This window comes from Salmo salar, chromosome 05 (assembly GCF_965601325.2).
Source record: "Salmo salar chromosome 05, fSalSal1, whole genome shotgun sequence".
Lineage (NCBI taxonomy): Eukaryota > Metazoa > Chordata > Actinopteri > Salmoniformes > Salmonidae > Salmo > Salmo salar.
In genome coordinates, this window is record NC_138295.1 from 82133221 (window position 1) to 82161189 (window position 27969).

The 27969-nt window shown below is 45.2% G+C and overlaps 1 protein-coding gene across 5 annotated transcripts in view; it reads right to left on the reverse strand.

Annotated features, from left to right (window-relative positions):
• Positions 1-27969, reverse strand: part of LOC106573947 (trafficking kinesin-binding protein 1) — a 79779-nt gene that overhangs the window by 43744 nt on the left and 8066 nt on the right. For 3 of the 5 annotated variants that reach the window (XM_082975726.1, XM_082975733.1, XM_082975732.1), the window contains exons 1-2: positions 1877-3500; positions 672-866 (exon numbers count right to left, since the gene is read on the reverse strand). In XM_082975726.1, the coding sequence (XP_082831852.1) occupies positions 672-866; positions 1877-1892 (211 nt within the window). In that variant the 5' untranslated portion in view covers positions 1893-3500. The other 2 variants (XM_082975731.1, XM_082975727.1) reach the window with 2 other exon arrangements.

A 27969-nucleotide genomic window follows, 5' to 3' on the forward strand; every position in this document is an offset into this window, starting at 1 on the left:
CTCATCAACACGTTTGACAACCCTCTGCAGTTCAGCTGAATGGCCTGCTATTGCTTCCAGGACCGTTCTTATCTTAACATCGATCACTTTAGTAATGTTATCCGTCATCCTTTGAATCACCAGGTCCATTGTGCCTGGATCCGCAATGTTGTTAGATTCGCTAACGTTAGCTAGCTCCTCCTGCACATCTACATGGATGGCGGTTTTGGTCGACTTCTTAGTAGCTCTGTTGGGCATGTTGTCGGAGATTTTTGAGAAATAGTCGCCAAGACTCATTGTAGGGTAACTTATTTAGCCAATTCTACCACTTTTTCAAGCTAGGAGATTAATGAAAGAATATAAATTTACGAATACCGCGTGAGCTCGCTGAAACACCGTGTTCTCTCTACGGCGCCATTTTGATCCCCCCCACCCCCATTTTTGAAATCCTTGATCTCGGCTCTAACCTGCACCATTTCCAAAAATACACTGCAATATGAGCTCAATACCATTACTAATGTCAAGGTTAAAGCGATGAACCAGTTGAATATCAAATGTGTACCAGCGTGCAACAGACCACATAAAAGGAAGAATAGAAAGCAGAGAAGTGACCAGCAGAGGGAGTGTGGAAGCCCTCGCCCCCTTGCCTGGATCATCTTTAAAAAACTACGAAATACAAACGCTGCGCTTACGGAAATACTTCAGAGTCTCCTCAATCTGCTCGACGGTGAGGTCCAGGTTGGTATCGGGGGAGAGGAGAGGGGTGTGGAGCCAGTCGTCGTGGTCATACCCGTAGATGGTGTCTGCTCTCAGCTTGTAGTGGGGCAGCTGCTCCTCCAGCAGACTGATGATCTCCACCTCTGGAAGATCAGTACTGTTACACACATCTGTAGGAGGAGGAGAGGGGAAAGGAGGAGGACAGGGGAGGAGGAGAAGGGTGGGGAGGGAGAAGAGAGGAGATAGGAGAAGGTATGAGGGGAGGAGAAGAGAATAGGAGAGGGAGAGACTAGAGGTTAGTTTTAGCCCCCTACAGCAGCAGGAGGTTTTTGTAACAGGTGCCTGGTTGAAAAACACCAGAACAATGGCTGTTTATGTTTCAACTTCCTCATCTAGAGCAGGGTTCCCCAACTGGCGGCCCGCGACCAACTCAATATTGGGTGTTCTTAATGTTTTGCTCACTCGGTGTATGTGATCGTATACAAATGTAAGCAAGGTTTGAAATGATTATTGTTTTAGTGAAATGTTATATCTGTTTGGGCTTCTTGTGGTCAATTTGTAGTCTACAAATGATTTGTAATTACGTTCTGACCCCCTGACCCCAAAAAAAGTTCAGCGTCTGAATCTAGTTAATGATCCCTGATCTAGTGAGAACGACGACAACAGTCTTGCTCAAGACATACACATACCTTTCAAAAAAACATTTTTAGCTTCTCAGTGGGCTATCCCTCTGAACAATCTGCTTTTCTAAACCATAATCAAACACAACGACCTCTGAACTATGGTCATATGTGATGATGTGTCATTGTATCTTGTTTACACATCAGAATCTTCGTAGCAGTCTGTTTACATAAAGGGAGTGCAGCAAGAGCTACTGAAAGCAGTGTAGGAGGACCTCTGATGGCACATTGAGGAACTACAATCCTGCTGATGTCTATGTATCACAACAGTGCTACAGAACAACAAGATATGACAGTGATTTACAGAATAACTGATCCTGGAGCTGCTTTATGAAAATGAAGAGAGTGCATACAGTATACTATATAAACAAGGAGAATCTGCATAAACCCACAGACTGCAGAACATATTGGCATGGGAACTAGGAAGAAGTTCTCCTTCCAGATACTAGTTTGCGACAGTAAACTCTGTACTTCACTGGAACATAGTGAAGTCATCTTACCAGCACTTCCTGCCATGGGATTTACTCCTTCCCTCAGCAGATCCAGATGTCCATCAGACTCCCATCCAAACACTGTTACAGCTCACTGTAAAACTCCTAGATAACTTCACCAGAATCACACACACTAAGAAGTGACCGAGTTGTGAATACGGAATTGAACGTCTCAGTTTATGTGAGCAGGCGTTTTTCCAATCCATTTGTTCAACAGCTGCATACATAAGGCCTGCATATCTGAGGTGGTGATGACGCTCCAGCAGACAATGGTGTCCCAGATAGCCAGGCCTTAATCCAGACAGAATGGGCTGGCAGGCTGCTGAGACAGGCTAAACTGACTGACACCATGGTACTGACTGTCACCAGCAAAACCTAGCAGCATTAGCAGACTACAGCAGGGGATTCAGACAGTCAGTCACACAGACAGTCACACACAGACTACAACACGTGGGGGACACACTACTGTTATGGTCCATTGCCATCAATTAAAAGTAGTAAAAACATACAAATTCATAGTTAACTCCTTAAATCTCATATTTCTGTTAAATAGAGCCGATTATAGGCCTGTTCTTCATATTCAGCTCAGATCTCAGAAGGGTAACTGGGACGATAAAAAGCTCTATAAAAAGCTCCTGAACAACACAACAGCCAGGCCATGCAAACCAGAATAACAACAACGGCTGGAAGTGTCACATGACGTGGATAAGGGCAGCCAGACATACTGTATCATCACAGGCATTAAACAGTCTCTACTATCCATCACAACAACATATTCACTGATACAGTATGACAACACCTGTGTCTTGCCTTCTCTGTCGCCGTGCAACAGCTGGAACTAAGGGATGTTGTATTAATGTTGTATGAAGATTGCATAAATGTTGTATGAAGGTTGCAGAGAGCCCCTGAGTGCTGACAGCTACTAGCTAGACCATTTGCTGTTGATTATTCCTGGACTGTATTTATAGTCAGATCTGTAAGGCCCTGGCACTCTGCTCTGCACCCGCTGCCCCACTGTCCTTCTGTCCCCTCTACCTCTCTGGCATTCACTTCAAATCCCCAGGCTACAGTACACTACTGTAGCGCAGGGCCAATACAGGCAGAACCTACATCCAACTACACAGAAAACTAGACCCCATGGTGACAAACATTAGGCAGACAGAGAGCACAAGAGAGACAGATATGTGGGCAGTACAACTACAAACTGTGTCTACCTCTAGTCTAGTTCACGTTCTAGTCTTCATATCCAACCCCATCATGTTTACTAAGAGATGACTAAAACAAATGACTGAACAATAATGTGTGTATTTGAATAGAATGTATTTGCATAATCTATACCAGTAAGATGATGTATATGAGTTGGTAACCTATTGTCCTAGTACTCCTCATTCAAAACCAGGCTATATACTGTAACCATCCCCTTCATAAAAACATGCTTAACAACCATCAATCATTTCCATAGGAAACATTATCCTTACTATTCCATAGAAATGTCAAGAAATCAAAGTACAAAAGTAAAATCATTGAACAAACAAAAATTGAAGTCCAAATAAAGTGAGGAATCCCAGTAGTTTTAAACACCAAACAAGCCCAAACCTCCCCGTAGATCCAACCCAAAGTCACGGTGTCCAGTACTCACTCATGGCGCCTCTGCCCCTTGCTCCGTGTCCTCTCACCCCGACTTACATTTTCCGCTTCTACCAGGAAAGGGCAGGGCGAAGAGGAGTGGGAGTGAGAGAGAAAAAAAGAGGGGAGGGAGGGAGATAGAGAAGAGAGGAAGGAAGAGAGAAGGGAGGGAGCGAGAGAAGGGAGGGAGCGAGAGAAGGGAGGGAGGGAGAGAGAGTGGGAGGGAAATAATTAAGAGTGAGAGGGAAGAAGAGAGACAGTCGTAGGAAAGCGACCCCAGCTACTCTGCTTTACCATGCCTGGCATCCTCAACACGTCTCCATTAGGGGAACACTACCGTACGGTGCGTTACCTCAACACGTCTCCATTAGGGGAACACTACCGTACGGTGTGTTACCTCAACACGTCTCCATTAGGGGAACACTACCGTACGGTGTGTTAACTCAACACGTCTCCATTTGGGGAACACTACCGTACGGTGTGTTAACTCAACACGTCTTCATTAGGGGAACACTACCGTACGGTGTGTTACCTCAACACGTCTCCATTAGGGGAACACTACCATACGGTGTGCTACCTCAACAAGTCTCCAGAGAGATCCAGCCAACATTTGCGCCCACACAGGGTCGATTTGACACACACACACACGGACTAAAGCCAATAAACATTTGTGAGAATCCTAGAAACCTGAATAAAACCCGAACGAATCAAGCATATTAAAGTGTAAAACTGTTCTGTAGGACGTGGGTCACCTAAGATACAGATGTAAACATGCTATTCCACACGTTAACAGTGCTGGGGGAGAGACAGAGAGCAGCATCTGATTCAGTGTGCTCCAGGACGACAGGGAGGGAATCAGAAGGCTGTAGACACAACAGAGCAGAACAGCTGATGATTGTTCCTTTCCCCTACTTCAGGACAACCACTGTTCTCCACCTATCCAGCCACTGCTGTGGTAGAGCACCAACATGTCTACAAATACGTCTGATAAGAAATGACACTCAGTGCTGACACAACACCAGGAGGCTTGAATCTTCAGCCTTAGGTCTGCCCGCTGCCTGTTTAATAAGCCCCCTCCATTACCCTGGCTATGGTTGTAATAAGCCCCCTCCATTACCCTGGCTATGATTGTAATAAGCCCCCTCCATTACCTTGGCTATAGTTGTAATAAGCCCCCTCCATTACCCTGGCTATGGTTGTAATAAGCCCCCTCCATTTCCCAGGCTATGGTTGTAATAAGCCCCCTCAATTACCTTGGCTATGGTTGTAATAAGCCCCCTCCATTTCCCTGGCTATGGTTGTAATAAGACCCTCCATTTCCCTGGCTATGGTTGTAATAAGCCCCCTCCATTACCCTGGCTATGGTTGTAATAAGCCCCCTCCATTTCCCTGGCTATGGTTGTAATAAGCCCCCTCTATTTCCCTGGCTATGGTTATAATAAGCCCCCTCCATTACCCTGGCTATGGTTGTAATAAGCCCCCTACACTACCCTGGCTATGGTTGTAATAAGCCCCCAACACTACCCTGGCTATGGTTGTAATAAGCCCCCTACACTACCCTGGCTATGGTTATAATAAGCCCCCTCCATTACCCTGGCTATGGTTGTAATAAGCCCCCTACACTACCCTGGCTATGGTTGTAATAAACCCCATCACTACCCTGGCTATGGTTGTAATAAGCCCCCTACACTACCCTGGCTACGGTTATAATAAGCCCCCTCCATTACCCTGGCTATGGTTGTAATAAGCCCCCTCCATTTCCCTGGCTATGGTTGTAATAAGCCCCCTCCATTTCCCTGGCTATGGTTATAATAAGCCCCCTCCATTTCCCTGGCTATGGTTGTAATAAGCCCCCTCCATTTCCCTGGCTATGGTTGTAATAAGCCCCCTCCATTTCCCTGGCTATGGTTGTAATAAGCCCCCTACACTACCCTGGCTATGGTTGTAATAAGCCCCCAACACTACCCTGGCTATGGTTGTAATAAGCCCCCTACACTACCCTGGCTATGGTTATAATAAGCCCCCTTCATTACCCTGGCTATGGTTGTAATAAGCCCCCTACACTACCCTGGCTATGGTTGTAATAAGCCCCCAACACTACCCTGGCTATGGTTGTAATAAGCCCCCTACACTACCCTGGCTACGGTTATAATAAGCCCCCTCCATTACCCTGGCTACGGTGTTGTAATACGCCCCTCCATTACCCTTGGCTATGGTTGTAATAAGCCCCCTTCCATTATCCCTGGCTATGGTTGTAATAAGCCCCCTACCATCTATCCCTGGCTATGGTTGTAATAAGCCCCCTCCATTTCCCTGGCTATGGTTGTAATAAGCCCCCTCCATTTCCCTGGCTATGGTTGTAATAAGCCCCCTCCATTTCCCTGGCTATGGTTGTAATAAGCCCCCTCCATTTCCCTGGCTATGGTTGTAATAAGCCCCCTCCATTTCCCTGGCTATGGTTGTAATAAGCCCACCCCATTTCTCTGGCTATGGTTGTAATAAGCCCCCTCCATTTCCCTGGCTATGGTTGTAATAAGCCCCCTACACTACCCTGGCTATGGTTGTAATAAGCCCCCAACACTACCCTGGCTATGGTTGTAATAAGCCCCCTACACTACCCTGGCTACGGTTATAATAAGCCCCCTACATTACCCTGGCTACGGTTGTAATAAGCCCCCTCCATTTCCCTGGCTATGGTTGTAATAAGCCCCCTCCATTTCCCTGGCTATGGTTGTAATAAGCCCCCTCCATTTCCCTGGCTATGGTTGTAATAAGCCCCCTCCATTTCCCTGGCTATGGTTGTAATAAGCCCCCTCCATTTCCCTGGCTATGGTTGTAATAAGCCCCCTACACTACCCTGGCTATGGTTGTAATAAGCCCCCAACACTACCCTGGCTATGGTTGTAATAAGCCCCCTACACTACCCTGGCTATGGTTATAATAAGCCCCCTTCATTACCCTGGCTATGGTTGTAATAAGCCCCCTACACTACCCTGGCTATGGTTGTAATAAGCCCCCAACACTACCCTGGCTATGGTTGTAATAAGCCCCCTACACTACCCTGGCTACGGTTATAATAAGCCCCCTACATTACCCTGGCTACGGTTGTAATAAGCCCCTCCATTACCTTGGCTATGGTTGTAATAAGCCCCCTCCATTTCCCTGGCTATGGTTGTAATAAGCCCCCTCCATTTCCCTGGCTATGGTTGTAATAAGCCCCCTCCATTTCCCTGGCTATGGTTGTAATAAGCCCCCTCCATTTCCCTGGCTATGGTTGTAATAAGCCCCCTACATTTCTCTGGCTATGGTTGTAATAAGCCCCCTCCATTTCTCTGGCTATGGTTGTAATAAGCCCCCTCCATTTCTCTGGCTATGGTTGTAATAAGCCCCCTCCATTTTTCTGGCTATGGTTGTAATAAGCCCCCTCCACCCTGGCTATGGTTGTAATAAGCCCCCTACACTACCCTGGCTATGGTTGTAATAAGCCCCCAACACTACCCTGGCTATGGTTGTAATAAGCCCCCTACACTACCCTGGCTATGGTTATAATAAGCCCCCTCCATTACCCTGGCTATGGTTGTAATAAGCCCCCTACACTACCCTGGCTATGGTTGCAATAAGCCCCCTACACTACCCTGGCTATGGTTGTAATAAGCCCCCAACTCTACCCTGGCTATGGTTGTAATAAGCCCCCTACACTACCCTGGCTATGGTTATGATAAGCCCCCTCCATTACCCTGGCTATGGTTGTAATAAGCCCCCTACACTACCCTGGCTATGGTTGTAATAAGCCCCCTACATTACCCTGGCTATGGTTGTAATAAGCCCCCTACATTACCCTGGCTATGGTTGTAATAAGCCCCCTACATTACCCTGGCTATGGTTGTAATAAGCCCCCTACATTACACTAGCTATGGTTATAATAAGCCCCCTACACTACCCTGGCTATGGTTATAATAAGCCCCCTACACTACCCTGGCTATGGTTGTAATAAGCCCCCTACATTACCCTGGCTATGGTTATAAGCCCCCTACATTACACTGGCTATGGTTGTAATAAGCCCCCTACATTACCCTGGCTATGGTTGTAATAAGCCCCCTACATTACACTGGTTATGGTTATAATAAGCCCCCTACACTACCCTGGCTATGGTTGTAATAAGCCCCCTACATTACACTGGCTATGGTTGTAATAAGCCCCCTACATTACACTGGCTATGGTTGGAATTCATGTGGTCTTGCCAAGAGGCTGGGTCTGGCACAGATCCACCAGACAGATGACACTGCTTAACGGCTCCTGACGCCATGGCAACTGTGCTGTTGTGTGTCTTGGTCTGTCCCAGAGGAAAAGCAGAACTTGGTGAACAGTGCAGGGCCGGGCTATGAGTCAGTCTCACTCCGTTCCATTCAGCTGGCCTGACCACTGCTCACTGGACTAATGGAAAGGCTCTGGCTGATTCCAACTGTTTTGTCTACACACAAACTGTTCCCATGGATACATCAGGCTGTGGGAATATCTGTGGTGTGTGGCTAAAACTGCATATCCGACAGAAAGAGAAGCCGAAAGAGAACAATCTCAGTTAACCCGGAACTAAAGTCTTGTGTAACTGGTCAGCTGCTCTGTTAACGTAGTCTGCCCACGAGAGATTATAGCAACAATGGCATGTGGACACACTGACACTGACATACGTACTGACAAACAAACAAAGTCCACCAAGCCAGAAATCAACACTCACACAGCCCCCTGACAGGAACTTTGGGTTCAGTTCACATGGCAAAGTTTAATATTTAAAGTATCTTAAGTCCAAAACTGAACACACTACGATATAGCACCCGTTATCCGTTAACTGCTAACAGTACTGCATACATGTGTTAATGACTTCAACTTCCTATCTATATTCTTGTGGGCAGTAATATAGTAGCAGTATTTGCATGATATTTTTACCTCAGTGTGTACCTCAATAAGCCATATCTGTATCAATAAAATAGCCTTCTACTGATACTACTGGAGAAGATTACAATTGTATACACATGTTGAACAAAATTCATATTTGCCCATATTTTGCCAGTGGGAAAAGGATGCACACTGGTGTGAAGTATCATCCTGTTCTAGACTGAGTATCCTGTTGTAATATAGACTAAAGTTAGCATGATATTGTTCAGGTACTTCCAGACTACTTGATTAGCTAAATGAGCACTAATGTTATTTTGAGAACAGCACAAGATGAGCCCTAAGCTTTGTAAACATCCCATGAACTTTAGTAACACTATAATCATGTGATGTACCTTTTTTATATGTCTTTGAAAGATATCTCTCAGAGAAAGTAGTTACAGTACATCTCCTCTGTTCACTACAACCTTACTGAACCCAACCTACCACAGCCTGGGTACCTACTGTAGTTACAGTACATCTGTTCACTACAACCTTACTGAACCCAACCTACCACAGCCTGGGTACCTACTGTAGTTACAGTACATCTGTTCACTACAACCTTACTGAACCCAACCTACCACAGCCTGGGTACCTACTGTAGTTACAGTACATCTGTTCACTACAACCTTACTGAACCCAACCTACCACAGCCTGGGTACCTACTGTAGTTACAGTACATCTGTTCACTACAACCTTACTGAACCCAACCTACCACAGCCTGGGTATGTACTACGTCGCCCAGCAGCATGATATCAGACAGCCTAGTTAGTCTCAGATGTCCTGGCTTCACTCAGGAGATGGAAGCCTGAGACAGAGGCTAAAACAGACTAATGAATGGATATTAACCCAGTGTGTGGTTTGTCACCAAACCCCATTCATGTTACTTAATACTCTACATCACCACACTGAAGCATGGCAAATCCACGGCTCCTATGGCAACCACTGGGACACATGGGGAGCAGAGAAACGGTTGTGGAGGCTTCAGCATGGACTGAGGATGAATCCCAAATGGAACCATGTGGGACACAGTGGGAGAGATGGGTTTGGGAGTGAACAAAGGAGGGTTCAGTAACATCCACTGGCGTTGCTATTACAACCAGAAGAATACAGCACTGTACCAATAAATTAAATCAGCATGGTATGAAACTAAGTAAAAAGAGACAGAATTATAGGACATAAGATTCTTATTGGATAAGCCTTACTACAATAAAAGGGAATATATTCCACCTTGTAGTGAATCCCTGGCTAGAAAACAAATTAAATACTTTAATCTCCTCAGACAATCAACTGGCCTGGCCTGGCCTGTCTGTCTGATGAGGAACAGAACAACGGAAGGGATAGTTACCCTTCGATGCTGATCTTGGGTCAGTTTTTTGTATTTTCCCAAATAATGGTTAAGGTTAGGATTGGGGGAAGGGAAGTTGATCCTAGATCTGTACCTAGGGGAAACTTCACCCTACACCGAACAGAACAATGCCAGGACCCTAACCCCACCAGGGGGCAGCACTGAACCACAGCAGCACAGCTCTCAGTCCTTCAATGCCATTGAGCTGCTTCCTGTACTCATAGCAAGGGTCCAACTCCAGAAAAGAGACTACATGTTACCATTCATTCATCAGCATAGAGGTAAAGGGTACAACAAACGTTTCATTGTTGGTAACTCAGAGCTGCTTCCAACAGTTTTGGGAAGTTGCAGTCAGTGTCACTGCCATATACTGCAGTCTGTCTGTATGCATGTCAGCTTGGCTGTCTTCAGCTGAAATACAGTTTTTTATTTTATTTCACCTTTATTTAAACAGGTAGGCTAGTTGAGAACAAGTTCTCATTTGCAACTGTGACCTGGCCAAGATAAAGCAAAGCAGTTCGACACATACAACAACACAGAGTTACACATGGAATAAACAAACATACAATCAATAATACAGTAGAAAACTCTATATACAGCATGTGCAAATGAGGAAGGATAAGAGAGGTAAGGCAATAAATAGGCCATGGTGGCGAAGTAATTACAATACAGCAATTAAACACTGGAATGGTAGGATGTGCAGAAGATGAATGTGCAATTTGAGATACTGGGGTGCAAAGGAGCAAGATAAATAAATACAGTATGGGGATGAGGTAGATTGGATGGGCTATTTACAGCTCTGACAGCTGGTGCTTAAAGCTAGTGAGGGAGGTAAGAGTCTCCAGCTTCAGTGATTTTTGCAGGTTGTTCCAGTCATTGGCAGCAGAGAACTGGAAGGAGAGGCAGCCAAAGGAAGAATTGGCTTTGGGGGTGACCAGTGAGATATACCCGCTGGAGCGCGTGCTACGGGTGGGTGCTGCTATGGTGACCAGTGAGCTGAGATAAGGTGGGGCTTTACCTAACAGAGACTTGTAGATGACCTCGAGCCAGTGGGTTTGGCGAGGAGTATGAAGCAAGGGCCAGCCAACGAGATCATACAGGTCGCAGTGGAGGGTAGTATATGGGGCTTAGGTGACAAGACGGATGGCACTGTGATAGACTGCATCCAATTTGTTGAGTAGAGTGTTGGAGGCTATTTTGTAAATGACATCGCCGAAGTCGAGGATCGGTAGGATGGTCAGTTTTACGAGGGTATGTTTGGCAGCATGAGTGAAGGATGCTTTGTTGTGAAATAGGAAGCCGATTCTAGATTTAATTTTGGATTGGAGATGTTTAATGTGAGTCTGGAAGGAGAGTTTACAGTCTAACCAGACACCTAGGTATTTGTAGTTGTCCACATATTCTAAGTCAGAACCGTCCAGAGTAGTGATGCTGGACGGGCGGGCAGGTGCTGGCAGTGACTGGTTGAAGAGCATGCATTTAGTTTTACTTGCATTTAAGAGCAGTTGGAGGCCACGGAAGGAGAGTTGTATGACATTGAAGCTCATCTGGAGGTTAGTTAACACAGTGTCCAACGAAGGGCCAGAAGTATACAGAATGGTGTCGTCTGCGTAGAGGTGGATCAGAGAATCACCAGCACCAAGAGCGACATCATTGATGTATACAGAGAAGAGAGTCGGCCCGAGAATTGAACCTTGTGGCAGTCTCTGAGGTCCGGACAACAGGCCCTCCAATTTGATATACTGAACTCTATCGGTGAAGTAGTAGGTGAACCAGGCGAGGCAATCATTTGAGAAACCAAGGCTGTTGAGTCTGCCAATAAGAATGTGGTGATTGACAGAGTCGAAAGCCTTGGCCAGGTCGATGAATACGGCTGCACAGTAATGTCTCTTATCGATGGCGGTTATGATGTCGTTTAGGATCTTGAGCGTGGCTGAGGTGCACCCATAACCAGCTCTGAAACCAGATTGCATAGCGGAGAAGTTACGGTGAGATTCGAAATGGTCGGTAATCTGTTTGTTAACTTGGCTTTCAAAGACCTTAGAAAGGCAGGGTAGAATAGATATAGGTCTGTAGCAGTTTGGGTCCAGAGTGTCTCCCCCTTTGAAGAGGGGGATGACCGCGGCAGCTTTCCAATCTATGGGAATCTCAGACGATACGAAAGAGGTTGAACAGGCTAGTAATAGGGGTTGCAATAATTTCGGCAGATAATTTTAGAGAGGGTCCAAATTGTCTAGCCCGGCTGATTTGTAGGGGTCCAGATTTTGCAGCTCTTTCAGAACATCAGCTATCTGGATTTGGGTGAGTTTGTAATGGAAACAAAAAATCTGTGTGCTCATTGGACAAGTTTTGGATACAGCATAGCACCTCCCTGTTTCCCTCCATTTCAAAGTGTTTCTTCTCTACTGAACAGGACCCAGCAGAATGAGGAGAAATGCAGTCCCACTGCCCCCTGGGAGTTCGCAGAGTGAACATTGAGCGTGTGTCCCAAATGCCACCCTATTCAATGTACTTCTTTTCATCAAGGCCCATATGCCTCTGGTCAAAAGTAGTGCACTATATAGGGAACAGGGTGCCATTTGGGACGCACACTGAGCAAGCAGCATAATCTGGTCCCCTAACTGGCCTCATGACAGGAAGTGACAGTCAGTGGCAGGTCACAATAGAGTTTGGTTTCTCATTCTCACCACATTTCCCTCACTACGGCCCGTTAAGCCGCCCCTCCCCCCAGCATTTCCTGGGTTACAGATAGCCTGGTAAGTCCCAAATAACATCCTATTCTCTATATAGTGCACTACTTTTAACCCTATGGACCCTGGTCAAAAGCAGTGCACTATAAAGGGAATAGGGTGCCATTTGTGACGGAGACCCTCTGTAACTCCCTCCTGAGATGTGTTTGAATCAATAAGAATGTCATTTTAAAGTACTCAGCAGAAGCCACAATAATGCAGCCTTAAGTTAGATGAAACTGTCATCATAGTGAATTGTGACATTCATTTCCCCATGGACTCTGTTTGTCAGGTTGCCAATACTGGTACTGTTCAACAGAAATGCTGATTAAACACCACCCAGAGCATATGATTTTGCCCACTGTGATCCTAAAATTCAATGGTTCTATATGTAATTCTATGATTTGACAAAGCTAGGCCATGACAAAGTGAGATGGGTACAGGCAAATAGTAGGGCGCAGGGGTATGGTGTGGTTGGGTTTGTTGTGGTGAACAAGCAGATCTCTCCAGTGACTCAGACAGATGTGTTGTGTGGGTTCGTTCCCCTGATACCCACACAAAGGGACTGCTGGGTTCGTTCCCCTGATACCCACACAAAGGGACTGCTGGGTTCGTTCCCCTGATACCCACACAAAGGGACTGCTGGGTTCGTTCCCCTGATACCCACACAAAGGGACTGCTGGGTTCGTTCCCCTGATACCCACACAAAGGGTCTGCTGGGTTCGTTCCCCTGATACCCACACAAAGGGACTGCTGGGTTCGTTCCCCTGATACCCACACAAAGGGACTGCTGGGTTCGTTCCCCTGATACCCACACAAAGGGACTGCTGGGTTCGTTCCCCTGATACCCACACAAAGGGTCTGCTGGGTTCGTTCCCCTGATACCCACACAAAGGGACTGCTGGGTTCGTTCCCCTGATACCCACACAAAGGGACTGCTGGGTTGCATTGCTCTGCTCAGTGAAGCGCTGTGCTCTGCGAGGCTGTGCTGTCTGCTGGGCACCATCCCTGCCAGTCCCCTGGGACTGAAACACTGACGCCACAACTTTATTCTTACATCTTGAGAAGCCACTTTTAATTTCTATTCACAGACAGAAGCATTGAGAGGGTTTACATGAACTTGTTTGCCTTGCAGCTGCATTATAACTGTCAATAGCAGGCTTCAGTGTAACGGATACTGCCCTCTCTCTCTCTCTCTCTCTCTCTTCCTGCAGTGTAGTTTATCCAGACCATACAGAGACAGGGCATGCATCCCAAATGGAACCAATTCTCTATGTAGTGCACTACTTTTGACCAGGGCCCTATGCCATTAGGGAGTAGTGCACTATAAAGGCAATAGGGTGCCCTTTAGGATGCAGACAGTCATTCTGGGTGTTTGAATAATGGTTTGACTGATGCACTGCAGAGCCTGACCTAGAACTACTGCCACAGGTCTCTACCTGAACAGTGATGAGGACACAGTCTGTCTATGTCAACTTCTAGAGAGAAACAATGGGGGTAAGAAGAGGGGGAGAGAGAGCAGGGAGAGAGCGAGAGCGGAGAGAGAGCGGGGGGAGAGCGGGGAGAGAGCGGGGAGAGAGCGAGAGCGGGGGAGAGCGAGTGAGAGGAGAGCGAGCGAGAGCGGGGGAGAGCGAGAGCGGGGGAGAGCGAGCGAGAGCAAGCGAGAGAGAGCGAGAGAGAGCGGGGGAGAGCGAGCGAGAGCGGCGGAAAGCGAGAGCGAGGGAGAGCGAGCGAGAGAGAGCGAGTGAGAGCGGGCCAGAGCGGGGGGAGAGCGAGCCAGAGCGGGGGGAGAGCGAGCCAGAGCGGGGGGAGAGCGAGAGCGGGGAGAGAGCGAGAGCGGGGGGAGAGCGAGCGAGAGCGGGGAGAGAGAGAGCGAGCGAGAGCATATTCGTTGTTCTGTGGAGAATCATTCTGATGATGAATAAGAAACTATTGGCAGCTGTTCCTCTACTATGGCTTGTTTTAAGTGCTTGTGTTGTATATCCCACATTCAATAACACACCCATTGACCACATGGAAACATCTAATGCTTAAACAATAACACACCCACTGACCACTCAAATAAAAGAAGCAATTTGTGGTTCATGTTCCATCAAACTTTCAATTCCAGAAGCAGCAACACTCAGGACATAAAGGTGTTGAATTCCAGATGGAGCTAGTCTATTACTGTGAGGGCTGTACTGCACGTACCAGTGATGGTCCCGGCATCTCTGTAGACGGTGGTGACGTCATCGGGGGCCGAGACCTCACTCACATACTGCACTTCGCGGGGGCCGTGCGCGCTGGGGTAGTTTGGCTGCGGATTGGAGGGTTCCCTGTGGGGAAGGGCGGAGGTGGAGGTGTTGTGGTGCGAAGCTGCGGTGTCCAGCTTGCTGGATGAGTTTCACAGGAGAGCAGTATGTGCCATGGGCAGGGCCAGCAGCGGGTGTCAGGTGGAGGGAGAGAGGCAGCAGCGGCTATACACCCTGGATCACACCGTACCTGACTACACCACCACCTGACTACACTACTCCACCACCAGACCAGATCACTTCCTGTAGACGGAACCTGGGAGGAGAGAAGAGAAACATGAATTGGGTTGCCAGGCAAATTCAAAAGGACCCACAGGACAGATGTTTAAATAATCAATAGGAAAGCAGGTCAGGTCACAGCAGGTCACTGTATCCCCTGGTTCAGGAGGGAAAATAACCAGCCTCTATTGTGGCTCTGTTCAGAAACAACCTCTCAGTCTGAGGAACTTCATGTATATAAACAAGTGCCTAGGTGTTAGGACCTATAGGGGCTAGGGGTTATGGACTAGGGCTTGTTCATGGAACGGGCCCATGTAAGACGGGTAGCAGCCAGCAGGATGTACTATGGGAGGGGTGAAGGATGGAAGGACCTGTTTTCCACTCAGAACATAAATGTTGGTGAGCCTCAACTTTCTCTTTCACTGTCTGGTGCTTGCAGAAGTCTGTTTGAGTATTTATAGCCCTATCAAACCACATGGGAGACTGGTAAGACATATCAACAACAGCTTTGATGTCCTTTTCACACTTCAGGAGAAGTTACAAGACTGATATTAAGCTGTGAGAATGTCAAGATAAAGTGGAACAGTAAAACCAAATAAAAAACATTTATTCATTTTAGGGTGCAGTAATGCAGAGAAGGTTTTGAACCTCCCTGTCCCAGTTTTGCTAGTACTGAGAAACAGAACATCAACAGTGTGAAATTAGAAAATACTTCATAAAATGTAGGACATGATTATAACTTAAAGCCACGTTGTGAAGAAGGTAACATGTCTGTTGGTCTTAAGGCGTCAGCATGCCTCAGTTCGGCTGGCGGCTAGCCGCCACATCTAAGATGTTGGGTGCAGTATTTCTCAATAAAAAATGTGCATGAAAACTAGTCGTCTCTCGTTGAATGACAACATATACTTTATTGAAGAATCCTTACAGTTGACCAATCATGGATGAAGGGACATGCACGTCGGCTCCTGAACTTTGTCTGGCCTCGAGAAAAAATGTGTGCCCGAACAACGAACAAAACCCTTACCCAAGTCCACAACGAACAAAACCCTTACCCAAGTCTACAACGAACAAAACCCTTAACCAAGTCCACAACGAACAAAACCCTTACCCAAGTCCACAACTAACAAAACCCTCACCCAAGTCCACAACTAACAAAACCCTCACCCAAGTCCACAACTAACAAAACCCTTAACCTGTTGGGGCTAGGGGGCAGTATTTTCACGGCTGGATAAAAAAACGTACCCGATTTAATCTGGTTACTAATCCTACCCAGTAACTAGAATATGCATATACTTATTATATATGGATAGAAAACACCCTAAAGTTTCTAAAACTGTTTGAATGGTGTCTGTGAGTATAACAGAACTCATTTGGCAGGCAAAACCCTGAGACAGATTCTGACAGGAAGTGGATACCTGATGTGTTGAATTACCTTTAAGCCTATGCCATTGAAACACACAGGGGCTTATTAATGTTTTGGCACTTCCTATTGCTTCCACTAGATGTCACCAGCCTTTACAAAGTGTTTTGAGTCTTCTACTGTGAGATCTGACCGAACAAGAGCCTTGGAACGGTGATGGCCGATTAGACTCTGGCGCGCGAGGTCATGTTGGCTACCCTCGTTCCAATACGTTTTAAAAGAGAATGCATTCGTCCACCTTGAATATTATTCATGTTCTGGTTAAAAAAGGCACTAATGATTTATGCTATACAACGTTTGACATGTTTGAACGAACGTAAATATATTTTTTCCCCTCGTTCATGAAGTGAAGTCCGGCGGGCTTAGATCATGTGCTAACAACACGGAGCTTTTTGGACATAAATGATGAGCTTTTTTGAACAAAACTACATTCGTTATGGACCTGGGATTCCTGGAAGTGACATCTTATGAAGAGAATCAAAGGTAATGGATGATTTACATAGTATTTTCGATTTTTGATCTCTCCAACATGGCGGTTAGTCTGTATCGCAAAGCGTATTTTTCTGGGCGCAGTGCTCAGATTATTGCAAAGTGTGATTTCCCAGTAAGGTTATTTTTAAATCTGGCAAGTCGATTGCGTTCAAGAGATGTAAATCTATAATTCTTTAAATGACAATATAATATTTTACCAATGTTTTCTAATATTAATTATTTAATTTGTTGTGCTGACTTGACTGCCGGTTATTGGAGGGAAACGATTTCCTGAACATCAACGCCATAGTAAAACGCTGTTTTTGGATATAAATATGAACTTGATAGAACTAAAAATGCATGTATTGTCTAACATAATGTCCTAGGAGTGTCATCTGATGGAGATTGTCAAAGGTTAGTGCATAACTTTAGCTGATTTTATGGTTTTGGTGACGCCTGTCTTTGAATTGACAAAACATTACACACAGCTATTGTCAATGTACTCTCCTAACATAATCTAACTTTATGCTTTCGCCGTAAAACCTTTTTGAAATCGGACAACGTGGTTAGATTAAGGAGGTGTTTATCTTTCAAAGGGTGTAAGATAGTTGTATGTTTGAAAAATTTGAATTTTGACATTTATTTGGTTTCAAATTTGCCGCTCTTGAAATGCACCTGCTGTTGATAGGGTGCACCACAGGTGGCACGCTAGCGTCCCACATAGCCCCAAGAGGTTAACCAAGTCCACAACTAACAAAACCCTCACCCAAGTCCACAACTAACAAAACCCTTAACCAAGTCCACAACTAACAAAACCCTCACCCAAGTCCACAACTAACAAAACCCTCACCCAAGTCCACAACTAACAAAACCCTCACCCAAGTCCACAACTAACAAAACCCTCACCCAAGTCCACAACTAACAAAACCCTTATCCAAGTCCACAACTAACAAAACCCTTACCCAAGTCCACAACTAACAAAACCCTTAACCAAGTCCACAACTAACAAAACCCTTATCCAAGTCCACAACTAACAAAACCATCACCATAATACTTGCACAAACTCTTCTGAACGGTTTCGTCTAAGAAGCATGCGGATGCCTTTAGATAGACCATGACACAACAGGACGCAAAATAAAAAGGTGCAGAATCAGGTAGAGTTTTTTTATAGGCTAGGTAATACAACATTAAAGTTGACAAAAAAAAAGACTGACAAAACAAGCAAAACACAGGAAGGGTCCAAAATCTAAAAAGATATATACCTTAGTCTACTAGTATCAACAATATATTCCCTAATTCCATGCATAGGCTTCATTCCAAACCAAACAACACAAGGTGCTCGACGTCACCCTGTGCACGGTAAATACTGGCAAGCATTCACATGCGCACTACAACACACAGCTGATCACGGGATCGGCCGGTGGAAGCGCAGCAAAACAAACTTGAAAATTAAAAGTGATTAAATGAAATAAAGAACACCTCTAAGTCGTAAGTCTTTGCCAATGAGCTCTTAAACATCGCAGAGGATTACATAGCTGATATATTTCATCTTTATTTTAACAGGGGGTCATGCTGAGACCAAAGTCTCTTTTAAAGATATATACACTACACATCAACACATATTCATATTACACACCATATCTACCTAGATAAGAATGGACAGCTGATCGTCCTCGCAGTGGCAGACAACGTGTAACAACACCTGCACAGGATCGGTACATCCGAACATCAGACCTGCGGGACAGGCACAGCATGGCAACAACAACTGCCTGAGTTACACTAGGAATCCCTCCATCAGTGCTCCCTCCATCACAATCCCTCCATCAGTGCTCAGACTGTCCGCAATAGGCTGAGAGAGGCTGGACTAAGGGCTTGTGGACCAGTCGTAAGGCAGGTCCTCATCAGACATCACCGGCAACAACGTCGCCGATGGGCACAAACCCACCGTCGCTGGACCAGACAGGACTGGCAAAAAGTGCTCTTCACTGGCGAGTTGCAGTTTTGTCTCACCAGGGGTGACGGTCGGATTTGCGTTTATCGACGAAGGAATGAGCGTTACACCGAGGCCTGTACTCTGGAGCTGGATTGATTTGGAGGTGGAGGGTCCGTCATGGTCTGGGGCGGTGTGTCACAATATCATCGGACTGAGCTTGTTGTCATTGCAGGCAAGACATGCTCCTCCCTCATGTGGTACCCTTCCTGCAGGCTCATCCTGACATGACCCTCCAGCATGTCAATGCCACCAGCCATACTGCTCGTTCTGTGTGTGATTTCCTTCAAGACAGGAATGTCAGCGTTCTGCCATGGCCAGTGAAGAGTCCGGATCGCAATCCCATTGAGCACGTCTGGGACCTGTTGGATCGGAGGGTGAGGGCTAGGGCCATTCCCCCCAGAAATGTCTGGGAACTTGCAGGAGCCTTGGTAGAAGAGTGGGGTAACATCTCACAGCAAGAACTGGCAAATCTGGTTCAGCCCATAAGGAGGAGATGCACTGCAGTACTTAATGCAGCTGGTGGCCACACCAGATACTGACTGTTACTTTTGATTTTGACTCCCCCTTTGTTCAGGGACACATTATTCAATTTCTGTTAGTCACATGTCTGTGGAACTTGTTCAGTTTATGTCTCAGTTGTTGAATCTTATGTTCATACAAATATTTACACATGTTAAGTTTGCTGAAAATAAACGCAGTTGACAATGAGAGGACGTTTCTTTTTTTGCTGAGTTTATATGCATAAGACAAGGCTGTGCCGTTGCTTGTCACAATTTTTTGCTGTAAATTCCCTTTTTACAGCTGCTAAACCTGAACAAAGGGTCAACTGAGGGCATCATACAGGTGTGTATGTGAAAACAGATCTCGCTCCACACACACACACACACACACACACACACACACACACACACACACACACACACACACACACACACACACACACACACACACACACACACACACACACACACACACACACACACACACACACACACACACACACACACACACACACACACACACACAGCCCCCAGCAACAGATGACTGAAAGCCCTTAAAACTACCACTAAAGGCTCTTGCCATTGTAACGTGACCTCTACAAAGCATGCAATATTATTCTACATCTCATATGTCATGTGATATGACGCAACAGCCACAGAAACCAGGAAATACTACAATCAGATGAAGCGCCTGAGCATTGGGAATGAACACACCATTCATAATACATTACACAACTAACATACTGGACAACACAAGGTAGTTGGAGGGCTTTCAATGTCATTCACATTCAAATCCTACTGAATATTTATGACCTCTTTAAGACTATTTGGTTATAGAGCCACTGACCTTGTGCCAGACAAGAGTACAACCTAAGAGACCTCTGGATAGATCACCATGACAACACTAATTACAGGAGAGATGATCTGCCCATGTGAACACGTCTCTCTCTCTCACACACACACACGTCAAATCTATTTGTCATATGCACAGGATAAACATGGTACACAGTACAATGAAATGCTTACTTGCAGGTTGACTCTCAACAATGCTGCATAATAAGGAATTATATAAAATCAGTAAATTGACCAGAAATATAAACACAGGGAGACACTCATTTACAGGAGGATATTTGCATGTGCCGGGGAAGGAGAACAGACTGAACAACCTTGTTTGGCGGGCGATGTAGTGTAGCAACTGTCCCCAACGGCACTCTATTCCCCATGTAGTACATAGTAGTGCAGGTAGGGCCCACAGGGCTCTGGTCAAATGTAGTGCATGACGTAGTGAATAGGGTGCTATCTGGGATGCACACTCTGTGGGCCAGACAGCCTCTGTGGGCCAGACAGCCTGTATCCCTCCCCTCGTCAGCAGCCACACTGAGCCCGGGCAGCGAGCCTCCATGTGGGGAAAGCTGAGCCAAGCGCACACTGATCACATCACCATCGTATCATCAGCCTGTAGGCTAGGGGGCCGTGAGCTCAGAGGGCCAGTGCTGCTGTGCCACACATTCCTGCTACTGCTGTTCCTGCTGCTGCTATAGCTGTCTACACATACTGGATATACACACACACACACACACACACACACACACACACACACACACACACACACACACACACACACACACACACACACACACACACACACACACACACACACGTGATGTGTTTGAGAGCAGCAGCACCAAAGATATACAGCAACATGATCCTGCAGCTGACTCGATAGTGTAAACGTCATCAACAAAACACAGCCACACACACAGCCACACACAGGGGGAAAGGTCTGCTCTATTCAATGAATCAATATTCAACTCAATGCCCTGTTTTCATGTGGTGACGATTCCTCATCTACTCCCTCTAAATACATTGTCCCAGTCCATTACCTTTGTGACAGCCTGGACAACCCCAGGGACATTACACAGATGGATGGCCAAGCCTGGCACTTTAAACAGACCTCTCTGTCAGTTACTCTGACTCACTGACTCTCAGTACATGGGTCAGGCAGCTTAGATCACAGACTCAAGGTCAGGATTGTTATCAACAGTGCAGAGAGAGCGAGAGCGAGTACAGGAATTCTCTCAGAAAAAGTGTGTTCCACACCGTGCTGTTTCTTTAGTGAAAGGATTTGTTCCAGTCTGATGGTTCTGGAACATCAGCACCCACACAATAACTCACCAACAGGACACACAGCCCATAAACTACACTGTGACTTCACTTCTCTGTATTACACAAACAAACTGCTCCACATTAGCATTCCCTAGAAGTTCCATTGACCAGCCTGGCACCACTTAGCGATAGCTGAAAAGCACATTGGGAGTTGCAAGTACTTCATTGACCGTTAACATCAGGGCACACTTAGTAACACAAGCAGGGATGCACGATATATCGGTGAACATATCGGAATCGGCCGATACTAGCTAAAAATGCCAACATCGGTATCGGCCCGATGTCTAGTTGAACGCCGATGTTAAAAACCGATGTCAAAGTTGACTCTGGTTCATCCTTGGGAGCAATTTCCAAACGCCTGAAGGTACCACGTTCATCTGTACAAACAATAGTATGCAAGTATAAACACCATGGGACCACGCAGCCGTCATATCGCTCAGGAAGGAGACGCGTTCTGTCTCCTAAAGATGAACGTACTTTGGTGCGAAAAGTGCAAATCAATCCCAGAACAACAGCAAAGGACCTTGCGAAGATGCTGGAGGAAACAGGTACAAAAGTATCTATATCCACAGTAAAACGAATCCTATATCGACATAACCTGAAAGGCCGCACATCAAGGAAGAAGCCATTGCTCCAAAACCGCCATAAAAAGCCAGACTACAGTTTGCAACTGCACATGGAGACAAAGATAGTACTTTTTGAAGAAATGTCCTCTGGTCTGATAAAACAAAAATAGAACTGTTTGGCCATAATGACCATCGTTATGTTTGGAGGAAAAAGTGGGAGTTTTCACAAGCCAAAGAACACTATCCCAACCGTGAAGCACGGGGAGTGGCAGCATCATGTTGTGGGGTGTGCTTTGCTGCAGGAGGGACTGGTACACTTCACAAAATAGATGGCATAGTGAGGAAGGAAAAAGATGTGGACATATTGAAGCAACATCTCAAGACATCAGTCAGGAAGTTAAAGCTGGGTTCGCAAATGGGTCTTCCAAATGGACAATGACCCCCAAGCATACTTCCAAAGTTGTGGCAAAATGGCTTAAGGACATTCCAAAGTCAAGGGTATTGGAGTGGCCATCACAAAACCCTAACCTCAATCCTATAGAACATTTGTGGGCAGAACTGAAAAAGCGTATGCGAGCAAGGAGGCCTACAAACCTGACTTAGTTACACCAGCTCTGTCAGGAGGAATGGGCCAAAATTCACCCAACTTATTGTGGGAAGCTTTGTGAAAGGCTACCCGAAATGTTTGACCCAAGTTAAACAATTTAAAGGCAATGCTACCAAATACAACACATAACCCGGTCCAGTCGAACCTCACTAGCCAAATGAAGCTAGCTGGCTGCTTATAACGTTAGCTAGCTATTTACGTGAAATGAAGTTCAATTTCAATAGGCGAACAAATGGCAAACTAGTTATTACTTACAATGATTTCTAAATCATTGCTAAGAATAATGAAAATGACTGCAGTTTCTACTGGTCATTGTTTTCAGGCTGGTTGTATTGGTGCTAGCTAGGTACCAAGCTAAAGCTAGCTACCCCAGAAGTTGTGGTCGAACAAATGAAGCTTTATTACCAACGCGGTATTGTAAACACATCGTTCGTGGCCGGTGTTTGCTTGTTTGCAGACCTGTTTGTACAGCTTTGACAGTGCTACTGTATCTTTTTTGACACGCAAAGACCCAAACGGCGTTCCATAGTATGTATGTCGTGATGCTATTACTGTGTGTAACTCCTGTAGGGCAACATCTGAAAAATAGGTAGTGTGTACCGGTGCTCGACCAGTTGGCGAAGGCCAACATCAGCCACGACAGAGAATGGTTGATTGTCAAGGGCAATGAATTCCATTATCTTGGCTTTAATGGATTTCGCCTTTGAGTTGTCTAGCTGAAATTTTCTTACTCTTTCAAATGACTGTTCGACTTGACTGCTCGATCCACACAGCAGACATTGTGGGCTAGGTTAGGAATGCTGTGTTGCACGTGTAGCGCAACATTTTACGTGGCCTCATTACGTCATGTACTTAAAGTCGGAAGTTTACATACTCCTTAGCCAAATACATTTAAACATTTTTAGTCATTTAGCAGACGCTCTAATCCAGAGCGACCTTACCGTAGTGAATGCATACATTTCATACATTTTTTCCCCATACTGGTCCCCCGTGGGAATCGAACCCACAACCCTGGCGTTGCAAACACCATGCTCTACCAACTGAGCCACACGGGACCTACTTTGCCAAACGGGTGATTTAACAAGCACATTCGCGAAAAAAGCACTGTCGCTGCACCAATGTGTACCTAACCATAAACATCAATGCCTTTCTTAAAATCAATACACAAGTATATATTTTTAAACCTGCATATTTAGTTAATATTGCCTGCTAACATGAATTTCTTTTAACTAGGGAAATTGTGTCACTTCTCTTGCGTTCTGTGCAACAGAGTCAGGGTATATGCAGCAGTTTGGGCCGTCTAGCTCGTTGCGAACTGTGTGAATACTATTTCTTCCTAACAAAGACAGCCAACTTCGCCAAACGGGGGATGATTTAACAAAAGCGCATTTGAGAAAAAAGCACAATCGTTGCAAGAATGTACCTAACCATAAACATCAATGCCTTTCTTAAAATCAATACACAGATGTTTATTTTTTTTAAACCTGCATATTTAGTTAAAAGAAATCCAGGTTAGCAGGCAATATTAAACTAGGGAAATTGTGTCACTTCTCTTGCATTCATTGCACGCAGAGTCAGAGTATATATACATATATTTTTACACCTTTATTTAACTAGGCAAGTCAGTTAAGAACAAATTCTTATTTTCAATGACGGCCTAGGAACAGTGGGTTAACTGCCTTGTTCAGGGGCAGAACTACAGATTTGTACCTTGTCAGCTCGGGGATTCGAACTTGCAACCTTTCGGCTCCAAGCCCAATGCTCTAACCACTAGGCTACCCTGCCGCCCCATATGCAACAGTTTGGGCCACCTGGCTCAGAACGGTTCCGTATTTCACTGAAAGAATAAACGTTTTGTTTTCGAAATTTCCGGATTTGACCATATTAATGATCTAAAGCTCGTATTTCTGTGTGTTATTATGTTATAATTAAGTCTATGATTTGATAGAGCAGTTTGACTGAGCGGTGGTAGGCAGCAGCAGGCTCGTAAGCATTCATTCAAACAGCACTTTCGTGCGTTTGCCAGCAGCTCTTCGCTGTGCTTCAAGCATTGAGCTGTTTATGACTTCAAGCCTATCAACTCCCGAGATTACGCTGGTGTACCCCATGTGAAATGGCTAGCTAGTTAGCGGGGAGCGCGCTAATAGCGTTTCAATCGGTGACGTCACTCGCTCTGAGACCTTGAAGTAGTTGTTCCCCTTGCTCTGCAAGGGCCGTGGCTTTTGTGGAGCGATGGGTAATGATGCTTCGAGGGTGGCTGTTGTCGATGTGTTCATGGTTCGGGGCGAGGAGGGGGACAGAAGCTATACTGTTACACTGGCAATACTAAAGTGCCTATAAGAACATCCAATAGTCAAAGATATATGAAATACAAATAGTATAGAGAGAAATAGTCCTATAATTCCTATAATAACTACAACCTAAAACTTCTTACCTGGGAATATTGAAGACTCATGTTAAAAGGAACTACCAGCTTTCATATGTTATGAGCAAGGAACTTAAACGTTAGCTTTTTTACATGGCACATATTGCACTTTTACTTTCTTCTCCAACGCTTTGTATTTGCATTATTTGAACCAAATTGAACATATTTCATTATTTATTTCAGGATAAATAGATTTTATTGATGTATTATATTAAGTTAAATGTAAAAAAATGTTTTATTAAATTGCCCGATAAATCGGTATCGGCTTTTTTGGGTCCTCCAATAATCGGTATCGGCGTTGAAAAATCATAATCGGTCGACCTCTAATGGAAACCCAAGCCCACTCACCATTTAGACCTCAAGTTAAAACCTGGGCAGGGTTTGCAGTTTTGGGACTTTTTCTATTGGTTCTATAAGTCAGGAAAGCTCTAGACACAGATAAAGTATATATTTTTTAAATGTCAAGTATTTGCAACCCAGGGCTTCGCACCACGCCAACCCAGGGCTTCGCACCACGCCCAGCCTACCCTTTCATGTGGTGTAAAAGACTGTAAAACATAACTAGATAGAGCAGCTGAAAAATAATGCACTTTTTAGCTCAACCAGTCAATGATGGTGATTCAACTAGAACACAGAAGTGTCTAAATCCCACCCATAAGGTTCCTGGGCTATGATCCATGACAGAATGCTGCTCACACCATGACACACCAACATGACTGGAGGAGGATATATATTCTGAGAGCAGCAGACAGTGGCTAATAAAACATTGACAAGACAACACAGAAAATGTAACTGTGCCAACAGAACGAGAATGAGATTCTATGACAGTGCCCACACATGGAGTGATCTAGTCCAGACAGATGGCTGATGTAGACACAGAAAACATCATAGAGATACATCTAAAGGTGAAATGAAGTAGTGTTGTCACAATACCAGTATCGCTATACTACGACAGCAGATTTTCCATGGCAAAAAAGAAAACACGGATTAGACTAAACTCTATGGTCTGATAAAACCCTACTTTATGTAAACTTGTGGATGCAATAGCTTGCAAAATAAACAAATGTGACAACATCATGCTGTTTGTTTCTATCATTAGGACTGTTTTCTCAAGAAATTAAATCCGCTTCAAGCTTTGTTTCCTTACCACAATACTTCTGAGTATCGTGATACTGGTATCGTGACAACCCTAAAATGAAGGTCCGGGAGACAAAGGCTTCCCAGGTGTTGTATTGTGTGTTATGACCTTAAGGGGTCATATGTCATATGATAACCATCTCCCATCTGGTGCTGAGTGGTTACACCCTGCCCCCATGCCAGACACTCCCTAGCCAGAAAATCAATACAAATCCATAGACAGAGCTTCTCAGAAAGGACTCATGTGATCACAAAAGACATTCCCTTTCAACCCTGTCATTCACTGCACTGTGGACCAGTGTTGGGCTCAATTCTCACTGCACTGTGGACCAGTGTTGGGCTCAATTCTCACTGCACTGTGGACCAGTGTTGGGCTCAATTCTCACTGCACTGTGGACCAGTGTTGGGCTCAATTCTCACTGCACTGTGGACCAGTGTTGGGCTCAATTCTCACTGCACTGTGGACCAGTGTTGAGCTCAATTCTCACTGCACTGTGGACCAGTGTTGAGCTCAATTCTCACTGCACTGTGGACCAGTGTTGGGCTCAATTCTCACTGAAGGCAGTCATTTGACTGATTTGAATTTAAAAAACACACATTTAAAAACTTTCCACATAAATAAATAGCTTCTCCTTTTCAACTTAGAGGTCATTAAAATTAGATGCTCCTTTTTCAGTCATTGAATTGTAATTTCAGTTTACTTCCTGAATTAATTTAATTTGAGCCCAACCCTGCTGTGGACTCAAAGACCCAGCAGGCTATTTCATGGAGGAATTACAGTCATGGAAAGCAACACCCCTTGAGGACACTGTCAGCTGTTGCTTTAAGTCATGCTGCAAAGTCTCCTAGTTATTCTGAATGAATCTGATTGTGTCAGTTTTAGAGAGATACAGGATAAAGACATCAGCACTGCCTGTCAGGGAACAGATTTTGGACTACGTATCTGGCATATCATGGTTTCCTTTTATCCAAATGTTGAATAGACATGCAGACAAATTCATTCATTCAGGGAAGGGAATAATAACCTACTACTCTGGAGTAATCAAAACAATTAAACTGATGTTATTTGGCGGGTCATGGATCAGCTGGAACAATTCTATGTGTATGGGTTGGGATGAGGGGAAAAATCTGTTCCGATGTCGGATATCGGGTGGGGCTAGGAATTGATGTGGCCGGCGTGGGTGCAGCTCCAAAAAACTGACCCGTGCAGGACACTACCTGCAGCCAACCAGGTCCTGAGTTCAGTGTAGGGGAAACCCTCCAAAGTGTCACGAGGGCATAGTGTTTTATCTAAACAAGGTTCACGACACACTAGAGAACAGCTCAACAGTCACAAACACTGAGACCATTATTATTTGACCCTGCTGGTCATCTTTGAATGTTTGAACATCTTGAAGAACTATCTGGCCTTAATGGCCATGTTCTGTTATAATCTCCACCCGGCACAGCCAGAAGAGGACTGGCCCACCTCATAGCCTGGTTCCTCTCTAGGTTTCTTCCTAGGTTCCTGCCTTTCTAGGGAATTTTTCCTCGCCACCGTGCTTCATCATCTGCATTGCTGTTTGTGGTTTTAGGCTGGGTTTCTGTATAGCACTTTGTGACAACTACTGATGTAAAAAGGGATTTATAAATACATTTGATTAGAACACACAACACATTGTGACAATGTTATTGA